The following is a 20,266-nucleotide window of genomic DNA, read 5'->3' as shown; positions in this document are numbered from 1 at the left end:
CTTACCGCCTCCTGGGTCTCTGCCTCCACCACTAGTTTCAGGTTACATCCCTGTTTATCCAGATTTATATAAAATAATAAACATTTGTGTGAAATGTTGTTGAAATTTTGCTGAATGAAGTCTTGAGTAATGGCTGAAAAGTGTTTTCTGAGGTCACAGTGAACTTGAACTTTGACCTTCAAAGTCTAGTCAGTTCATCCTTGAGTCCAAGTGAATGTTTGAGCCAAATCTGTCAAGGCGCCTCAGATATTGTGTCCACGAGAATGAAGGAATAAAAAAAATCTAAAATATTAAATATCTAAAATATATTTCTAAAATAAATGTGGTACATTTAGGCTATATGAATTATGTAAGTTATGTTGGTAGGTTGTGTTTTATTACTGTTAAACTTTAGTTGTTTGTTTTCTTATCCATCATCAGCACCACCACTTCTCTTTGTAGCCATTTTATCTTTTTGCGTCTCTTTGTGGCCATTCGATTGACTTTCCAACTAGAAATATTAACTTCAAGTCCCTTCAAACAGCGGCTCTAGTCCATTGGCCCCCAGGTGCCGGGGCCCTTTTGCCCCTGTAGAGGTCACGGGACATGAAGACTTTCTTTAAACGCAGCATCGGTCCATCAGGACAGAATACATTACTGAACTTCAAAGAGGAAATAATCATCAGCATGTCAATGATTGGCCAGCGCGTGCGCGCGCACACGCACGCACACACACACACTACTACAAACTCATCAGTTCACCTGTTGCTAAGAGACCAGATGAATGAGCATCATTTGCTTTGTTTGCTGTCTAACGAGTTTCTGCCTCATCGACACGGCCAATCAGAGCTGAGTTTAGCCCTGCTAACAGGAAGTTGGTTTCTTCTAATCTTTACCTGGGCATCTGGAGATAAGAGTTTCCATCTGACATCAGTGCAGCACAGCGGTGGAAGCTCAGCCGACCCTGAAGAATCCAGGTGGGCGACTTGTGGAAACTGCGGCCCTCTGGGAAGGTGAAGTCTCTTTGTTGCAGCTGCAGTCGACACCAACTCTCCTCACTGATACACAGAGTCTGGCGCCCTCTGCTGCTATAACATATATTACAACTACTGCAAACTGAGAGGAGACGTCGTTCAGTTCAGCCTGGACTCTGGTTTGATGACCAGTGTTAACGCTTCAGGCCACAATATATGTTGTTTATATTCTGGCAGCTGTCGCCATTAAAAAAGCAGACGGATTAGCACTTCCTCTTTGCGATGAACCTGTTGACATTCAGACTTGCAGAGTTTCAGTTTTCAGATTCAGGTCGATCAAGTTATGGAATTAAATTCCTCCATTTGGCAAAGAACTGTTGTTGTCGATGTTACAAAAGCTCATAAAAGACCATTTAACTGCTTTTTTCTTCCATGTATCACAGTTTTGTTTTGCTCATACACACCACATTCTCTGCTCTCATTTTGATATTATTGACATCATTGCTGTTAATTTTATATATTTTAGTTTCTCATCATTTGTAACTAATCACATTGTTTTCTAATGTCTATTTTGTATTTGTTCTTTTCGCCTCTCGCTGCACTGTGTGCAGTTTGTTTTCTTTGACATTTACTGTATATTTTAAATTGTTGCAAAATAAATAAAATAAAATCTGTCACTGTATTCAGGCGATACTGAAGTTAACTTAAAAGCAGGATGATTATCAGGCAAATTCTATTGTAAGTAGCGTCCTTTATCTACATTTCCTGAGCAGATTTATGGAGATTTATTCGTGATGCACATCAGATATAATGATAGTTTCATGAAGTGCAAGTCACACTGTATGTAAGAATGTGTGTGTAATGTGTGTGTGTTTACTTTTGGCTGAGTTATGATTCAGAGAAGTTGTGTGACTTTTGACTCAAATTGCACCAACTGGAGTTTTTAAACTATCTTAATGTCCTCTATAAACTGTCATGGCCGCTGCGACTGCTGAGTGTTGATGAACCTCTGCTCTGTAGGAAACTTCAGTCAGTCTCATTCAGCCTCTGAGGATCATGAATGTCAAAAGAAATTTCATCACATCATCCAACAGCGGAGGGATTTCACTGCGGATTTCCAGGTTTTTAGAGTCGTCACAAATGTCAATGGCATTTTGAATGAAGGTTCCTTACTTCAGGAACAGAACCCGGGAGTTTCTGGTTCCAGTTCAGCTCCAGACAGAACCTAGAAATACGACGGACGAACACACACACACACAATAAGAGAGGAGACAGTCGGAGTATGAAGGCAGGCAGAAATGGACCTTTTTTTATTTTTCTTGGGCGATAAACAACAGTGGGCTGTCCGGACCAGGCCTGACTGAAACCAGACCGAGTCCCGTTTTTACCAAACCGGATCCAACCAGACCAGGACACAGCGAATCCAACTGGTCCTGACCAGACGGCAACTGGCTGGAGCCGGTTTTGGGGCCGGACTCACGGGAACAAACGGAATGATCCAAACATCGTTACTATGCACGTACAGCGTTACCATGGCAACAGCCAAACAGTATTGTCATCAGCATGGGTCCAGTCAGGTCTGGTCAGATGGGACCTGGTCCAATAATCCCTCCTCCTCCCTCCCTCCCTCCCTCTCTCCCTTCTTTCTAAGGAGTGAAGGGGCGGGTCAACTGAATTAGGGTAAACAACGAAGCTGATTGGTCCACAAACAGTAAAACCCCTCCCACCCGCCGTCACCCCCCCCAAAGCATCCTATTGGTCGCCTACGTCATTCGCAAAAAACCAGAGCGAGCCCTTCTCCCATTGGTCACCATAGCCTCAGGCAGGAAAGGCCGTTCCCCCCCCCCCATTGGTCAGTTTTTATAACACGCCAACTGTCAGTCACTCAGCAGCGGCCAATCAGGTTACAGTACCTGTGGAACTTTCTGGAATTATGAAAACAAAAAAAATTAAAATAAAAAAAGAGAAGAATGATGATGAACAGGGAGATCAACCAATCAGACGACCTCGCTAGAAAAACAAACAGGAAGTAGGAGGAGCTTCCAAGCCTCATATGGAACTTATTTTTCTGGAATTTCTTCTTTTTTTTTTTCTTTTTTCTTCTTTTTTTGTTCTTTGTTTTTGTCCTTTTTGTCCGTGTGTGTGAGCCGTACATCAGTCTTCTTCCTTTCTTTCCCAACAGCTGACTTCAGTGCAATGCATCATGGAACGATCAATCGCTAGGAGAGGGTGTGTCACTACAAGTGTGTGTGTGTGTGTGTGTGTGTGTGTGTGTGTGTGTGTGTGCGTCCTGTTGTCATGGAAACATGCTGCAGGGTTAGCGCTCCAGCAGCGGGGGGTGGTGCCGTGTTGCATCGTGGGGAATTTGATTTGTCCATCTTTTTAGCTGGTGTCCATGGACTCCATGTTGGCGGAGCTGGAGTCCCTCTGGATGGAGTCGAAGATGGCCGCCAGCTCTTGATTGGATGAGATCTGGGACTGGAACTCTGACATCAGCGGCGACTTCTCAGCCTCGGGGATCGTCAGCAGGGCGACGACGGCTCGCATCGCCGACCGCTTCAGCTCGTCCTGCTTCTCGAACTCCTGCTTCACAGAGTTGGCCTTCACCTGCGGAGACAGAGGAGGACGAGTTCATCACCCGTTGTCATGGAAACAACCTATGACGACGCGCGACACTGATGGAGCGTGTTGTTGCCGTACCTTGGTGGTGCACGTGGCTCTCAGCGGCTCCACCAGTCTGTCCAGTCTCTGCAGAACAGCACTGGGACACAGGGACGACAGCCTGGCCAGCATCAGGAACGTCAGCATCTGAAAACACAGACAACCTCAGTGCATTGTGGGAAATCAGCAGCAGTAACAGCTCTAATGAGTGTCTGATGTTTGATTGATTTATTACTGTAAATGTTTGTATGTCAGTGTTTTCACACAGCTCTCACTTCACTGGTTTGTTTTCTAAATTGAGTTCATGTATTTTAGTTCACACTCTTTATTTGCTTTAATTAAGTTTTACCTTTTGTTTTGTTGTTGCTTGGATCTCCTGACACTGGTGGCGCTGGAAAACTACACCTCTTATACGGTGGCAGGATCCATTTAAATTAAATCATCTGAGGAGTTAAGTTTTTTGTTTTTCTTTTTGACAGACTGTTTGTAAATGTGATTTACATCTTTTGTAGTGTTGATTTTAAATTTCTATATCGAGTTAACCGTTTCCTCCCTTTGTGTCATTAGTTAGGTCACGACAATTTACTTCCTGTTTACACCGCCTCGCACAGTGTAGGTATGTGTGTCTTTTCAGGTGTTAATCTGGACAGAGATTGTTTTCTTTTGTCGTTTTAAAATGAGAACGTAGTCGTGCGGACTTGACAGGAAGTGAAAGACGGAGGGAAACTGGATTGTTTTTATCTGTATCGATCTTTGTACAAACGTATATCTGAACATCTGTATCAGTGTTGAACCAGCTGTAGACGTGGATCTGTGGTTCTATAGTTTTGTGGTTCTGTGGTTCTGTGCTGAGACCTTGATGTCGTAGTGGTCCTTGAGTCCGTCCTCGACGTGGTTGAGGAAGGTGAAGATGTCGAGCCGGTCCAAGCAGCTGTCCAGCAGAGTGTACATGCACTCGAACGCAGCCTTCCTCAGGTCCAGCCCGTCGTCCACCGTGTGTTTGAACGGACCCATCTCCACCTGCACAGAGAGGACGCCATCACACACCTGACCTCAACCCGCCCGTCCACCCGTCCTCGTGTCAGTGTCTCACCTCTCGGATCAGCTCCTTCCGGACTTTGGTCTCGTTGTACAGTTGTGGTAGAACCGAGTCCAGCAGCTCCCGGATCAGACTGGGTTTGTTGTGGGCTGCGGAGTTAAACGTTACCAAGGCAACGCGACGCACGTTCAGGTCCGGGTCCTCCAGCGTCTTCAGGAAATCACCTGAGAGAAAAACAGCCAATCAGGACTCTGACAGTGTGTGTGTGTGTGTGTGTGTGTGTGTGTGTGTGTGAGTGAGTGAGTGAGTGAGTGAGTGAGAGAGAGAGAGAGAGAGAGAGAGTGTGTGTTACCTATGCAGTTCTTCAGCAGTGGGTCGATCGGCTGTGGTTGGTCAGAGATGGTGAACTTCACCGCCGTTACCACGGAGCTCCGGGCGTACGACGAACCTGCAACAGAATCAATCAGAAATCAATAAATCAATACATCAGTATTCCACATCAATCATCAGGTGTCAGGTCCAGCAGGTGTGTCGAACAGAGACAGTCTGATTGGTCAGGAGCAACATGGGGGCGGGGCTTATAAGAGATTTTTAATTGATCAGCTGATCAACTATCAGATAATCTTATTGATTATCCCACAGCAGACAAGTCCCTGTACCTATGGATTCATTGATCACTCTTAGATACTTATTGAGTCGAGCCAGAGTTTACAGGATATTGTTCAGTTTGATTACCTGACAGCAGGTATCCTTTGAGGCGGGGCAGCAGGGATTATTGATTACCTGACAGCAGGTATCCTTTGAGGCGGGGCAGCAGGGTCTCGGGGTCGATCAGCGTCAGTTTGCCGAGACACTCAGCGACCACGTTCCTGGTTCCCTCCTCCTGACACTCGCAGTGTTTGAGCAGCAGAGACCAAACCGACTCCACGTACGGCTTCAGACCGGACACCGATGCCGAGCCTGAACACACACACACACAGATTAAAACCACACACACACACTCACACAGACTGGTGTAGGGAGTGTGTGTGTGCTGCTCTTACTGATGATCTCTTTGAGCGAGTGCAGCAGCAGATACTGTCTCTTGGAGGACGAGATCTCCTGCAGGACGAAGGGCAGATACTCTGGAAGATTCCCCACCGCGATGCTGCCCAACGCGTAGGAGGCTGCAGACTTCACCTGAGAGAGAGAGAGAGAGAGAGAGAGAGAGAGAGAGAGAGAGAGGGAGAGGGGGAGAGAGATAGAGAGAGAGAGGTTACAACCTACTACAACCTACTGTAACCTACTGATGGTCCTGTAAATGACGACTTGATGATCAATCTGTCATTAGAGACGATAAAACCAAACCCAGACAGGTGTTACCTCTTCACTGGAGGAGGAGAAGGCATCCAGTATGACCGTCTTCAGCTCTGGTTGGCTGCTGAGGTCCACATGGTGTCCCACCTCGCCCAATGAGAGCAGAGCAAGCAGCCTGATGGAGTCTGTGGAGCGGCTGTTCTTCACGTCCTGTCGAAACAAAGCGGGAGTTTTATATGAACCTGTTCAGGACAGAGGACAGTCACGTTGAGCTGCAGCGTCTCTGTGTGGGACAGGTAGCTCACCTGGATGAACTGTCCCACCACGGCCGGTCCCTCCGTGGGACAGGCTCTGGTCAGAGCGGCGACACACTTGGCGATGGAGCAGTACGCCTGTTTGTGAGGCAGAGCGGCACTCTGGGAGTAAACCGGACCGGTCAGCATCCTCAGCAGGTCCATGTAGCCCAGACCAGGAGTTTCTGTGGCCACGAGAGCCTGAACACACACACACACACACACACACACACACACACACACACACACACACACACACACAAAGTTACTACTGATGAAACACATGTTCATTAAAACCTGAATCAGACCGCTCTGAAAACTTCCTGTTGTACCTGGTAGAAGTCCAGCATGGCGGCGAGCGCCCCGCCCTGCAGCAGCGGGGATCGAACCAGCGCGATGAGTTGCTGGAGGATGTTTCCTCCGCTCAGCTGACCCAGCGAGGACGGGTGAGTCACCGCCAGCGTGGACAGGAAGCTCAGCGCCATCTGAGACACATGCATGTCGCTCTCCGAGATGAGGGGAGGCAGCTCGGCCAGGACAGCGTCCACCATGACTGGAGTCACCGCAGAGCTGAAACAAACACGTCGCAGTGTCACGGGCAGAAGGAAAAGGTGAGTGTGTGGTCTACAGGTGTGTGTGTGTGTGTGTGTGTGTGTGTTACCTGTAGTTTCTGAGCAGGATGTCCAGAGCGGCGAGCGTGCAGAGTTTCAGGGCTCGCTGGTTCTTGCGGAGGAAGGAAGCGAGGATAGGAACAGCGTCGGGGAGAACCGGCCTCAGATCGATTTTCAGCGGCGAGCCAGCGATCAGCGTCAAAGCTGCAACACACACACACACACACACTGAAAAGCTCAAACCTCCTGACAGTAAACTGGAAAGTAAAAGCAGAAACTAGAACTTTTAGATATTGCGTTCATAAAACAGTGTTTTGTGAGGTCACCAAGACCCTAACCCTTTGACTTTTGACCCCTAAAATCTGACCAGTTCATCCTTGAGTCCTAGTGTATGTTTGTACCAAATTTGAAGAAATTCCTTTGAGGCGTCACTGAGACATTTTGTTCACAAGAATGAAAAGAAAGAATGAAACTTTTTCCCAGCAGACGTAATGAAACATTAACGGCTCATTAAGTTTCTCGGTGAGTCGTGACTCCCAGCATGCACTGCACCTTTCACTGTCGTCAGTCTCGTGATCTCGTTCTTGAGGCGTTCTAAGAAGATCAGCAGCGTTCCCGGGAGCTCGGTGGGCAGCCGGTCGCCTGGACAACACAACAGGAAGTAAAGAGAACCAATCAGAGAGTGGAAACATCAGCAGGTGACGTCATATGGCTGTGACTGACGGGCGGTGGTTACCTAGGTTACAGATGATCTGTCCCATGCAGGAGATGGCTCGCTCTTTGACCTCCTGATCAATGTCGGCGGCTTTCAGGCGTTTGATCGTACAGGTGAACAGGTCGTTGATGTAGGGGGAGGGGTCGAAGCTATCCGAGCCTTCCGATAGGTTGTCCAGAGGTCGGATCACCTGGAGAGGACAGAATCATTACAATCATCTTCGTGTGACGTGTGATGTGATGAAGCCGTTCGTGGGTTCGTCTCTCACCTTGACGAGCTGCTGAGTGACGAGCAGAGCCTCAGAGGTGATCTTGTAAAAGGGGTCTCCTACGCAGGCCACCACAGGCGGGACAAGGGCGGGGACGTGGGCGTGGAAGGCGTGAGCGGGATGCGTGACCATGATGACGTGGAGGCAGGCCAAGGCGTCGATCTTCAGGTTGGAGCTGCTCGACTTATCGTTCAGAGAGAAGATGATGCCTGAAGAACAAAGACACTGATTATAACTGACACTGAGGCCCCGCCCACTCATTTACATATCCATGACATCAGCAAATAACTATTTACATCAAGTCAATTATAGATTAAACACATAATTGTGTCAAGATGCTCAGACTCTCATCCGTCACATGACATCATCAGGAGGCATCTGATTGGTCCAGATTCAGATTCAATCAGAGTCAGTCTGAATCTAAAGAGGTTCTCCAAGATGGTGGAACAACCTATCTGCCAAGAACCTGAAGAACCGAGGAGAACTGGAGCTGCTTTAAAGGCAGATACTGATTCTACTTCTGATTTAAGTTTTCACTCAAGTTCATCTATAAATAAAAACTTTTCAAACCATCTACATTAGAACATTAAACTGATCAAATAATTTGTTAAACTTCACTTCATTTTTTAATCTGTTATCGTCACATCATTGTTGCTTCTAAATCTACCTCTGATGTTAAAAACTTTCCATGAAGGAACTGAAGTTATGAACAGAAATCTAAATCTAACAGATTCTCCTCAGAGGAGACGAGACCACGAGTCTTAAAAGTCGTCAAATCAGGTGAGAAACTCACTGATTCCACAGCTGCTGAAAGTTTAATTATAATAATACAATAACACTACAGTAGCCGTGGTATTTGTAGCACTGTAGTATTTGTCGCATTACCAGGTATTAGTACTGGGATGTGCTGAGTCAGTGCTCCGGGCAGGACGTTCACCAGCTCCGTCAACATGTTGAAACAACACTGACGAGTTTTCACACTTTTCTCCTTCAGCTGCTTGTGAAGAGCTTTGACGATCATGGGAACCTGCAGCAGAAGAGAGACATTCACAGAGACAGGGTGAGAGAGAGAGAGAGAGAGAGAGAGAGAGAGAGAGAGAGAGAGAGACTTGTTGTTGTCTGTGGTGGATGGTGCAGGATGCTCAGGGTTTCCTGTCTGCGTCACAACAACCAGACCACAGCAACAGCGCCATCTGCTGTATTAATATTTATTACAGAATCCAGTTTGATTCAACTCCTAAAAATATTCCTTATTTTCATGATCAATTAATCTACCAGTAATTTTATCAGTTTATTTTCTCTATAAAGTGAAGAAAATAAAAAGATCCACACTGATCTTCAGATGGTTTGTTCCCGACCAACAGACACAAATATTCAAACCTGAAAAGCAATTAGTGATTTTTTGCTTTAAAAAATGACGATGATATAAATGATCAATTAATCAAGTCATTGTTTCAGCTCGAACATTAACAAACAACCTATAAACAACTATTGCAAAGTGATTTCACCAAACAAAGACATGAGCACAGAAAGTTACAAATTTTACATCTAACGATCGTTTTCATTATTGATGAATTAAGTAATGAACAAAGTAATTGATTAATCAATTAGTCTGTCAGAGAAAACATATTCAGCTCACTGATGGAAAACAAACAGAAGCAGGTAAATCTGCACATTTCCGAATCTTTTTGCTCATTAAATGAAATCAATAATCTATAATCAAAGTTGCTGCTGATTATTGTTCTGGTGATTTAACTAATTGATAGACGTCAGAGGTCGTGATGTCACCTGGCTCTGCAGCATCGTCAGCGGCGTGTCTCCCTGCTCCATGGCGTCTGGATCGGCCAACCAGCTCTGAGCCGGTCTGGTCTGTTTGAGCAGCGACAGGTAGGCGTGGAAAACGTCCGCCTTCACGTTCTCCTCCCGCTCCTGGAGACACACGGGTGGTGATGTCATACGTCAGGTCGTCGGGTCGGGATTAGGTCGATCAATAGTAAAGACATGATGGAGTGATGGAGGCGTGTCGTACCTTGAAGCGACAGACGAGTGCAGGAGAGACTGAGCGGTAAAACTCCGGCAGCATCTCGTGACGTGTCGACACAACGGCGTCCAAACACTTTGCCGCCGCCCGCCGAACCTTCCAGCTCATGTCGTCGTCATCGCTGTACTCATCATCACTGCCTGGACAGACAGAGGGACGGAGACACAGACACAGAGAGAGAGACAGAGAGAGAGAGACAGAGAGACAGAGACAGAGAGAGAGAGAGACCGAGAGAGAAAGAGAGAGAAAGAGAGAGAGAGAGAGAGAGCGTCGTTATTATAATCCTTCATCTTCTTCTTCAGATTAAATTTGGACAAAAAGAAAATCGAAGCTAAAATCACGTGAAGATCCGGTTTTAACATAAACATTACCCACAATGCACCAGTACACCCAGAGACACTAAACCAACAGCTGCCAATGTTCAGCTAAATCCTTGAGGATCAACATTTACATTCTCTCACAACAGAAACAATAAGCTGATAAATCGATCGACAGAAAATGAATTCCCAATTATTTTGATGATCGATTCATTTTTCCAGTTAAACTTCTTCTCAAAAGGAAAACACAATCAACTGATCAATAAAAAAAACATTTCATATCAATCCATTAAATAATGGTCCAGATATTTCAGTCTGGATCACAGTGGCGTCTCTCAGTACCTTGGTAGTCTTCGTCGTTCTGCTCTGCGTCCATGGCGTTGTCGTCCTCGTCTTCATCGTCGAAGTTGTAGTTGGGGTCGTAGGTCAGGTAACGCAGACAGATGGAGATGACGGTGGGAACGTGGGGGTAGACTTCTTTAGGACACCTTCAACCACAAACACACAATCAAACAACAACAACAACAACTACTACAGCTGTGATAGACGTTAGAGTGTGTGTGTGTGTGTGTGTGTGTGTGTGTGTGTGTGTGTGTGTGTGTGTGTGTTACCTCCTGACGAAGGACTCGAAGGCCTGGATGCAGTACTCTCTGAGCTCGTCATCGTCCACGTTGCAGAACTTCACCACCAGAGGAATGATTTTCTCCAGATACTCTCCTGAGGACGGAGGGACAGAGACGGACAGAGACGTTACAGACGCACCGTAAACAAAGATGGACGCCGCATTAACGGTCTCCTCCCCGTCTCACCGATCCTGTGTCCGGCCTGTCTGCTGATGGCCGCCGTGCACTGGATGTAGGTCCTGGTGGTGGACATATTGTCGTTCCTCCCCAGCTCCGTCAGCAGGTGTTCGATGAGGTCGATGAAGACCAGGTTCCCACAGGACATCACCAGGTGTCCCAGAGCCATGATGGTCCTCTGAAAAACAGCACAGAGCAACAGCTGTGAACGACTGCACACCTGTCACAGGTGAATCTGGACAGGCGAGGGTTACAGGGTGAGACGCACCTTTCTGACAGCCAGTCTGGGGGACGTGAGCTGGGGGAGGAGACAGCTGAGGATGGAGGGGTGGAAATTCACCAGCAGACCTCCCTGTCTGCAAACACACAGAGAGACAGACAGGTAAGATGATTTTAGTTCAAGACCAGATTACAAGAACAGACAGACAGACAGACAGACAGACGCTTTACCTGCAGAGCATGTCGGCCATGATGTCGAGCGCCTCCAGCTGCACAGAGACGTCCTCCTGTTTGGCGATGGCGCTCGTGAGACGACCCGTTATCTTCTTACAAACACTGGCGGCTAAAGCAGAGCCTGAGAGAGAGACAGGTGGAGAGAGACGGACACAGAGAGAGAGGGAGACAGGTAGACAGAAGAAGACGAGGAGACACAGAAGCTCAGTTACTAGTTGCTGATGTAAACTCACAGCTTGACAAATACTTGTAGTAACTGTAAATACTTGTAGTAACTACAGTAACATATTTACTATCAGCAGTATTTGTATCTATCTGAACATGAACTGGTACTAATACAACAGTGATCACAGTATCAGAAGTATTTGTAGTATTTATAGCAGTAGAAGAAGGTGGCAGTGCTAAATGTAACAGCCCTAACTGCAGTACTTGTAGTATTTGTACCATCAGTCGTGTGTGTAGTACACAGGTATTACAGTATTAGCAGTATTTACCACTGGAGGCGGGCGGTAACTCTCCGATCACAGTCTTCAGTCCGATGGAGGAAATGTCTCTGAGTTGTTCTTTGTCCGACAACATGTTGGTGCACAGCGTGTCCACGATCGTCTCCACCTGGTACTCCTTCACCTTACTGACCAGGGGCCCCAGGCTGACGAAACAAACGCACCCACAGTTTGAAAACAGCATGAGAACGAAAACAGGAACTACGAAACAGCAGCCCAGGAAATAAAAGTTATTTTGAAAAAAATAAATAAATAAAAAAATCAAGACACTTAAACTTAAAACAGAAATAGAATTTGAAAAACTATTGATTAACAGATCATTAAAAACAGATTAAGACAAAACAAACACACCTAACAGACGTGAATTTTCTAATGTGTTTTTTTTACCATTTGACAGCCAGATTCTGAACTTCTCCATTCTTGTCTTCCAACAGTTTGAGAATCATCCTCACCACCTGTCAATCAATCATCAATCGATCAATCAATTCCCAGGTACAAACAGCTTAAACTTCATAAACCAGTTTAAACTTCATAAACACTCATCTTTGGTAAACCAGTATGAACCAACCTTCCTCTCGCTGTCGTCGTCCAGTTTGATTGAGTCTTTCTGTAGCTCTGTCATCAGGTCGTTCGTGGCCATAAACCTGCAGAGAGAAATAAAAGTTTATTGTTTGAACTTGATCAAACTCGGATGGTGATCAATCAAATCGATCAATTAGAAACAAAGAGTCACACATAGTCTGAGTACTGACACTGAACCAGATCTGTTTACATGGAGCTGAACAAGGACGTTTTACCGCCATGACAGAGTCCAGTGCATTTGTGCGTAGGGATACGGTTCATCAACGGTTGAAAAAAAGTAGTTCCAAAGTAAAGGCGTGTTTGACGGCAGATAAAGTGTTGAACATTTTCAAAATAAAGCGAACACTTAAACTGAAACACATTTTTTTCTGTTGACATTTTAAACTGGGAACCTGAACCATCACGTTAACGTCCAGAGCACAAATAAAACTACAGATTGACCTTCGCCATCTGATGCCTCTGATGGGCGGAGCCTGTTGGAGCCTGGAGGCCTGAGCACGAGGCTAAAGCACGACTCCACTTCAGAGGCACGGCTGCTAGGCCCGTTTACTTGGCGGCCAATAAAGATTCGGTTTGAAATGAGAAAACCAAAATCCTAAACAGCCTCTTTCCTGATTACTATGTAGAAACAGGGAAACAAAAAGCGACAAACAAACCGCCATCTGTTTTTGTTTTAATAGTAAAAAACTGAAAAACAAAAATGAACCGTTATGTTTTTAGTTTCGATAATAAAAAACAAAAAACAACAACACGAACTGTTCTCACTGTATCTGTAAACAGATTTAATGTTTTTTGCAACTAATCAACTTCAGAGAAGACAATCTGCTTCCTGTTTACACCGGCTCGCACATGCTCAGTGTATAATTGCTCAGGTGTGTGTGTGTTTTCAGGTGCTGGTCTGAATGGCTGTTTTAAAAATGAAAACGTAGTGGTGCGTCTGTGGCCTGTGAGGGTCAGAGGATGGTAAAAACACTGAGAGTGACTTCTTTAACCTCCACCCTGATCTGATTTCTGCAGCTTTAATTCTGAGTTTTATCTGCTGACACCATGTCCAATCCTCTGAAGCTGCAGCTGCACAGACCCACATTAAAATGAACTGAGAAGCAGTTGGATGTGTTTGACAGCTGAATAGCTCCGCACTGAGGAAATCTGCTGTGAACTCCGCAGCGGAGACGGCGTCACCTAAACAGAAAGTGTAATTATGTCTCTGCAGATACAGAAGCTCTCAGATCAGGATTGAAACGACTCTTTCAGCCCTCGCTCGTTCAGGGTCAGCGGCAAAAAAAATTTTTTTTTTTTAACACAGCGACGAGGCCGGATCCCGACGAGTCTCACGATTTCACGGGTTTCTTGTAGAGAGAGGAGAGAGGAGAGAGGAGGGGGGGGGGGGGGGGGGGGGGGGGGGGGGGGGGGGGGGGGGGGTGGCTGCTGCTGTCAGGAGTGATGAAGTGATTAGTTGTGCTGCCAACGTCCTCGAGCAGTTTCGACTGGAGGCTGAAACTCGTCTGTTAAATGAGTTTTTTTTTTGGAAAGGACTGAACCGTTCGCTCCTTCAGTTTCAACATGTCACTAATACACATTATTATTTTATATATTAGGCAGTACGGTCAAATCATCATCACCACACTGATTACGGGTCATTTCCTACATGAATGTATTACATGATGATTCGAATGTATGTTTTAAAAATCCACAGCTGCAATGATCAATTTGATTAATTGTTAATTAGTTAGAAACTATTCTGAAAATCCAATAATCATTTCAGTCATTTTTCATTTGCTGCTCTTCTTGGTCTCACGATAATGAACTGAATGTTTTTGGGGTTTTGAACTGATGGTTGGACGAAATGTGACGTTCTGTTTTTTTACAAACCAAACAATTAATTCCTTTCATTGATGAAATGTTGGCAGAACAAACAGCAATCTTAATGCAGCTGCAGCGCTATTTTTGATTCTGATCAGTGATTACTTGTTTAAAATATTAAAATGGCAAAAAAAAAATCCAGTTTCCAGTTTGTTCAGTTCAGTTTGGATCAGTTCATAAAAATAGGTGTAAAAACACTTTAATTTAAAGACACAGGAGAAGGTTTATTTTGTCTCTGTTGTTGTTTCAGGTTGAAATGAATCCATGTTTTCTTTATGTCTATGAAGATATGCTACTTATCCTGCTTTTATCTTATATGATATTAAATTAAACATAATGTGATTTTAGTTTTATTGGTTTGGTCAAATCAAACGATGTGAAGAGAAACAGTGACAGTTTTTTCTGACATTTCATCGACAAAACAATTAAGATTCTATTTATCAAGAAAATAACTGACAGATTCATCAATAATGAAAATAACTCTTAATGAGCTATTTGATATTTAATGTGATTATACCAGTGTCATAACTAACAAGCTCAGACCAAAAATGAGCTTCTACTTCCTGTTGATTATTTCCAACTTCAGTCAATTACTGTTTTGTCCTGAAAACTGAAAAATGCTTTTCATGTTTTGTTTTGTCTGAAAGACAAAAACATCCAGTTTACTGTCACAAAATAACTGGAAACAACATGTTTGTTTAAAAATTACATAAAATATAAATGATTCATAGATAAGATTAATTTAATGTCGATCAACTAATCGATTAATCTGCTAATAGTTTCAGGATCAGAGAATAAACTGAAGACAGAGACAAAAATGTTTCAATAAAACTGATTTAACAGCAGTTTTAACTCAGGAGACGTTTGCTCACCAGAGCTCATTAAGTCTGTTTCATCAGAGCCTCATTTTCAATTAATAATTAAAAAAAAAATAGTTATTGTTTTATGCTTGAAAAACATTATGAAACAAACTCTGTTGCGGTTTAAGAAGTGATCACTGTGCTTCACTGTGATTGGCTGAGCAGTTTCAGAGTGACGTGATTGGCTGACAGTGTATCTATCAATCACCACACCCTCCGATCTACATTCATCTCCATGCCGCACATACATGAGCCATCGCTGTGCACCTTGCATGATTTGTTCCAGCTGTTACTTCACTGTGTTATAACAATCAATATCAATCAATAATCAACATTTCAGATCTTCTGCTGAAGCTAACCTCATTACTGTTAATGTTGATTCATTTCACAGCTTTAGTTCTCTGGCTTCGACGACAGCTGATCTCCTCTCTGAGCTGAATCTGTCACTTCTTCTTATTCATGACTTTAGTTATTGATAAATCATCAAAGCTAAACGTGATAGATTCAATACTAGATTCAAAAAGACTCAAATTACATAAAATACTATCAAACCAACCTCATGTACACCAAGCAGAGGTGAGTGACAAAAAAAGGAAATATTCACAGATGAATCATATTTCGTATCTTCTACCATTTCACATCGACTCAGAAATAGTAAAAATCTATTTCTGGAATAACATCAGTTAATAACATTTTGTTAATGGAGCCAAAAAGGTAGAACTCAATTGTGAGGCAGAGTGCAGCACACTGTAGAGGTTATGAAACAGTCTATCTACAAAACAGGAAAGAATTTGGCTCCTTTTTAGATTTAATGACTCAATAATTGGATTTGCGAGACAAAGGAGAAGAATTCTGTTAATATTTCGTACCACGTCACCGACAGACGTTCATGGAGCAGAGCAGTGAACTCTATCACTAACAAACAAGACGGGCTGAACAACACATACTGCAGCACTTTGAAAAAACTTCAACCACGAGAAAATAACTCCAATTAAGTCCAGTTTCTTTCAAAAAGCACCTGCACCTGTACTGAGATACGACAACGGTGGTGCTGATGCTGCCGGAGCTCGGCTTTATTTCCCCTTTAATCCAGGACGGACACAAACCTACTCCTGTTTTTATTTAAAAGAAAAAAAAAAACATCTAATAAGTGAAGTTGCACTTTTGTTTAATTATTTTCTAGGGCTCCACAATTAATTGAAATATAATCAAAGTCACAAAATGGCCAACTCCAATATCCAAATCACAGGAGCAATATCTGCTAAAATAATCCCAATATGATTTTTTGTGCATATCCGACAGCGCTATTATTTTCATACAGGAAGTTTGTACAGTGCCTTAAAGTTAGTGCAGTTAACTCTGACAAATGAATTGAAAAAGTAACTTTGAGGACAGATTCACAAGTGTGTTTTAAAACAATAGTCAGGGGCCATATAAACAGTGATGGTTATCATTTCTCCTGTTTATACTGGACATTAAAAGACTTATCTCTATAAAGAGTAAGTGATGGAGATACAAAATCCACAGTCCTTTCATTCCAAATCAATTCAAAGCTTTTATGAAGCTTCAGTTGTCTAAGTTTTGTCAAAACGACAGTTTTTGTGTTTCCATGCTGAGCTGCAACAAACAGAGGAACTTTCATATTAAACAGGCTTTAACTTTGATGGTGATCCACTGGATTAAACTCATCTGGATGGCTGATGCTTCAGATAAAGGACTGTGGCTTTTGTCCCCCATTACTTAGACTGGAAATGCATTAGTAGGGGATTGTTTAATGGGCATTATGAAAAGGTCAATTGATCTGATAATCAATTATTAATTCCGTTTATTAATGAAAGTAAATATTGAGAAATGCCCATCATAACTCCCCACAGAACAAAGTGACACAAGGTGGTAATTCAACTTAATGGTGATTTAGGAAGCTACAGTTTGTGGTGGTTCATGGCATTACACACAGAGGAGTGTCTGATGTTCAACCTACTCTAATTGATGTGAATGGGGTGGATAAAATAATAGGAACACTGGTCAACATCAAGCAATACAGTTCAACAGCAACACAAACTACATCCTCCATAATCATCCACCTTTAACACAAACTGAACATTACAACATTCATGACAGAGGAGTTACTCAAGGACTGTTGCATTAATTATATCTTGGTGTTCCTACTAAAGTTGCAACTGAGTGTACACCTTCCCCTTCTTTCTTTTTAATGACATGCTGTTTGTTTTAAATCAATAATAAATTCTGAATCAAATCTTGATTGCTTCAAAAGCTAGGGATTTGTCATGAGTCACATTAGCTGGTAGGTCATTCACCCCCAACCTTATTTACATTTCATTACTTTAATCTAAATGCACCCCTCACTTTAAATTACACCTCACATTTTGTTTGAATTCATGCTGTTTACATTGAGTGATGGTCTGCAGCACTGACCTGCTCCTGTCTGTTTACCTGTTGTCCCCCCCCCCCTCTAAAGAACCAACCCACTCTGCCCCCTCCAAAAAAAAAAAATAACACCATGTCAGTAGTGAGCAGAAACACCACCACAAACCACATCATTGTTGGCGTGAGAGGCAGTTAGCTGTCATGCTAATTTGGCGTGTTAATGCCTATAGCCGGCAGACACCGTAAACATTCAGACGTTAGCTGACATCACGCTAGCTTGCGGCATGACAGAAGTTAGAGCTAACCAGCTAACACGCAAGCTAACCGCTCACTGGCGACGTTTCCCTGCAACTCACCTGCAGGTGTAGCGTCGTTACTAGCCGGTTACTAACGCTGTCGTCGAGTTTAAAGCAAACGTTAACCACTAATTAGCTGGTTAGCGGTGTGACGATGATCAGACAGGTGGCAGGCTAGCTGTTAGCATGAGGCCTGACAGCGCTAGCCACTGTTTTTAACACTTCATAAAAACAGTTGGAGCTATATTAACGTGAGCCGGGCTGTTACTTTACTCTACTGCAGTTTTATTTTACCTGAAATCCTTGTCGCTGGAGGTCATTTTCTCCAGCAGGTTGGAGATGTGGTATGAGGCGCTCGCCATGTCGGTGTTAGCCGTTAGCCTCCTGCTAGCAGACTGCGCTCAGTGAGTGTGTTCCGGCTGCGGGCTGACGGACTACTGTGTCTCTTGCTGGCTGTTTCACCCTCCTGCTGGTCGGGGTTTCTGAGGTAAAATGTGTGGTTCTGGTTCTGGTTCTGCTGCTGCTGCCGCCTTCTCTCCTTCTACAGCGACTGTCGCATCCCGGGGCGCGGAGTTTGGTGTGTTTGAATGGAGCTCCCGTTCTCTCCGCAGAGGGGCGGGGTTAGCGGGACTGGACGCTGCGGGGTCAAAGGTCAGAGTTTGGGCTGTTTGTTTGATTTTTAACACTTTTTTTCTCTGAATGTCCAATACCAAACGTGATGGAAAGTACTGTACTCTACTGTACTCTAATTTAGTATTTTTTTAAATTTATTTAAATTTTACTTTTTTTATTTATCATTTTACTCCATCCCTTTATTTCTAATCCATCCACAGCATCCGTTTCCTTTTCCCTAAAAAAAAAAAAAAATCTAATAGATTTATCTATGTTTAAGGTATTTGTTATTAAATTTTCATGGGCCTAAGTCATCAAATTCCTCTTTGTTGACATATTCAAATTGCTAATTTTTTTTTTTTTTTTTTTTAAAGTTCCTCTCCAGACATGATTTAAATTGTGGATCAGGCCTTAAGCCCTGCCCACCACCACTGCCATATTCAGGGGACATGCTCCCCTGGGAATTATTTTCCCCATTCACAGCAGCTACATGCTGTTTACTGTATCAAGACATTTGAACATCATTTGGGAAAAAGATGAAAGTTGCCCTGGAAAAAAAATCATCCAGAGCCTCCTCTGTCTCCATCATTCTGAAACCACAACACAACAGATTTTGACAAAGACTAATTTTCACTACTGCCACATAAAAAGAGGCAAAGATTGTTTGATGTGACTATTTTGAATTCACATGACATATGTGGGGAATGAATTTGGCGTAAACAGCATCACTAATCTTGACACCTATTTTCGTCACACTATGCTGGAGCAGAGTTCACAGATTTAATGTTGAGACGACAAATCTACATTTAAATCCAGACCATAATAATATGCGCTGCTCTAACTGATCCACAACAAGGCCAAGTAAATGTCTTCTCGACTCTGAACTGAATATCACAGAAGAACATTTACTCTAATGATATTACATTTCTTTAAAGAATAGCATCATAGGATAAACAACATGGACATATACTGTTATATTATCAGACAGTATTTTATTTGATCTACTCTGGATCACTCTGTTCACGTTCCCTCCTCTTTTCTTCTTCTTTCACTCTCTCAGCTCCTCTCATCTGTCCGTGGATGTCGTGCTGACTGCGTCTGCTGCTCCGCTCGTAGTCATCAAGTTAAGTCCAGTGTAATCCTAGAACACGTGTGAAAAATGACATTGCTATCATGGATTTACATTTTCATTTTCAACATGATTATCTTAATATCCCCCAATAGGCTTCTATAATTACTTTAATATTTATCATTTAACATGTTTGTTTTTCCAGATGCTTTGAGGAAACACTATAACATAATCATGGATTGTGCATTTAAAGGAGAATCCAACCCTTTTTTTAAGAATTCACATTTCTTATTCCTGTGCCCCAGAACAAACTGGTGAATATTTATATCCTCTAAAGAAGAAACCAAAGGAAGAACCTTAAAATATGCAATGTCATCCCAGTTTGTTCTAGAACAATGAATGGGGCTCTGACGATGTGAGGCTATAAAATGTTTGTGTTATTTCTTACACTAAAATGAGTGTTTCACATTTTAAGCTTTATATCCAATTCATCATCTGGATGAGAGCTGTTAGGAGGAACTCTACACAGCTCCTGTAGATTATGGGGTTAGTGAGAGAACTTAGTGGCTCAAAATCATTTCAGCTTATTCTGTCTTGTCTTGTTTTCATTTATTTGTTTTATTTATTTACTTTGTGTTTATTACTC

At 43.3% G+C, this 20,266-nt stretch overlaps 1 protein-coding gene across 1 annotated transcript; it reads right to left on the bottom strand.

Moving 5' to 3' along the window:
- Window positions 1–2,231: 2,231 nt before the first annotated feature.
- Window positions 2,232–18,531, bottom strand: cand1 (cullin associated and neddylation dissociated 1). Its single transcript, XM_022749435.1, has 26 exons — window positions 18,234–18,531; window positions 12,519–12,594; window positions 12,338–12,405; window positions 11,942–12,096; window positions 11,445–11,568; window positions 11,263–11,350; window positions 11,004–11,172; window positions 10,806–10,911; window positions 10,537–10,682; window positions 9,866–10,017; window positions 9,625–9,765; window positions 8,722–8,863; window positions 7,837–8,045; window positions 7,590–7,758; window positions 7,406–7,495; window positions 6,904–7,057; window positions 6,575–6,812; window positions 6,255–6,443; window positions 6,016–6,159; window positions 5,697–5,832; window positions 5,437–5,613; window positions 5,006–5,101; window positions 4,708–4,877; window positions 4,470–4,634; window positions 3,654–3,761; window positions 2,232–3,560 (listed from the first exon to the last, which is right to left on the bottom strand). Exons 1-26 carry the CDS (start codon window positions 18,299–18,301, stop codon window positions 3,336–3,338), a joined length of 3,705 nt encoding a protein of 1,234 aa, XP_022605156.1. The 5' UTR covers window positions 18,302–18,531; the 3' UTR covers window positions 2,232–3,335.
- Window positions 18,532–20,266: the final 1,735 nt, after the last annotated feature.

This window comes from Seriola dumerili, unplaced genomic scaffold (assembly GCF_002260705.1).
Source record: "Seriola dumerili isolate Sdu_G_001 unplaced genomic scaffold, Sdu_1.0 BDQW01000138.1, whole genome shotgun sequence".
NCBI lineage: Eukaryota > Metazoa > Chordata > Actinopteri > Carangiformes > Carangidae > Seriola > Seriola dumerili.
The sequence above is the reverse complement of the archived record's forward strand: the minus strand, read 5'-3'. Positions and strand labels throughout refer to the sequence as shown.

Bases quoted from the DNA above. Each gene is read 5' to 3' on its own strand.
- cand1 (XM_022749435.1), bottom strand. From the start codon at position 18,301: ATGGCGAGCGCCTCATACCACATCTCCAACCTGCTGGAGAAAATGACC. The intron at 10,018-10,536 runs GTACTGAGAGAC...CTGTCTGTCCAG, and splicing joins GAACGACGAAGACTACCAAG to GCAGTGATGATGAGTACAGC. The intron at 6,444-6,574 runs GTACAACAGGAA...GTGTGTGTTCAG, and splicing joins CCATGCTGGACTTCTACCAG to GCTCTCGTGGCCACAGAAAC.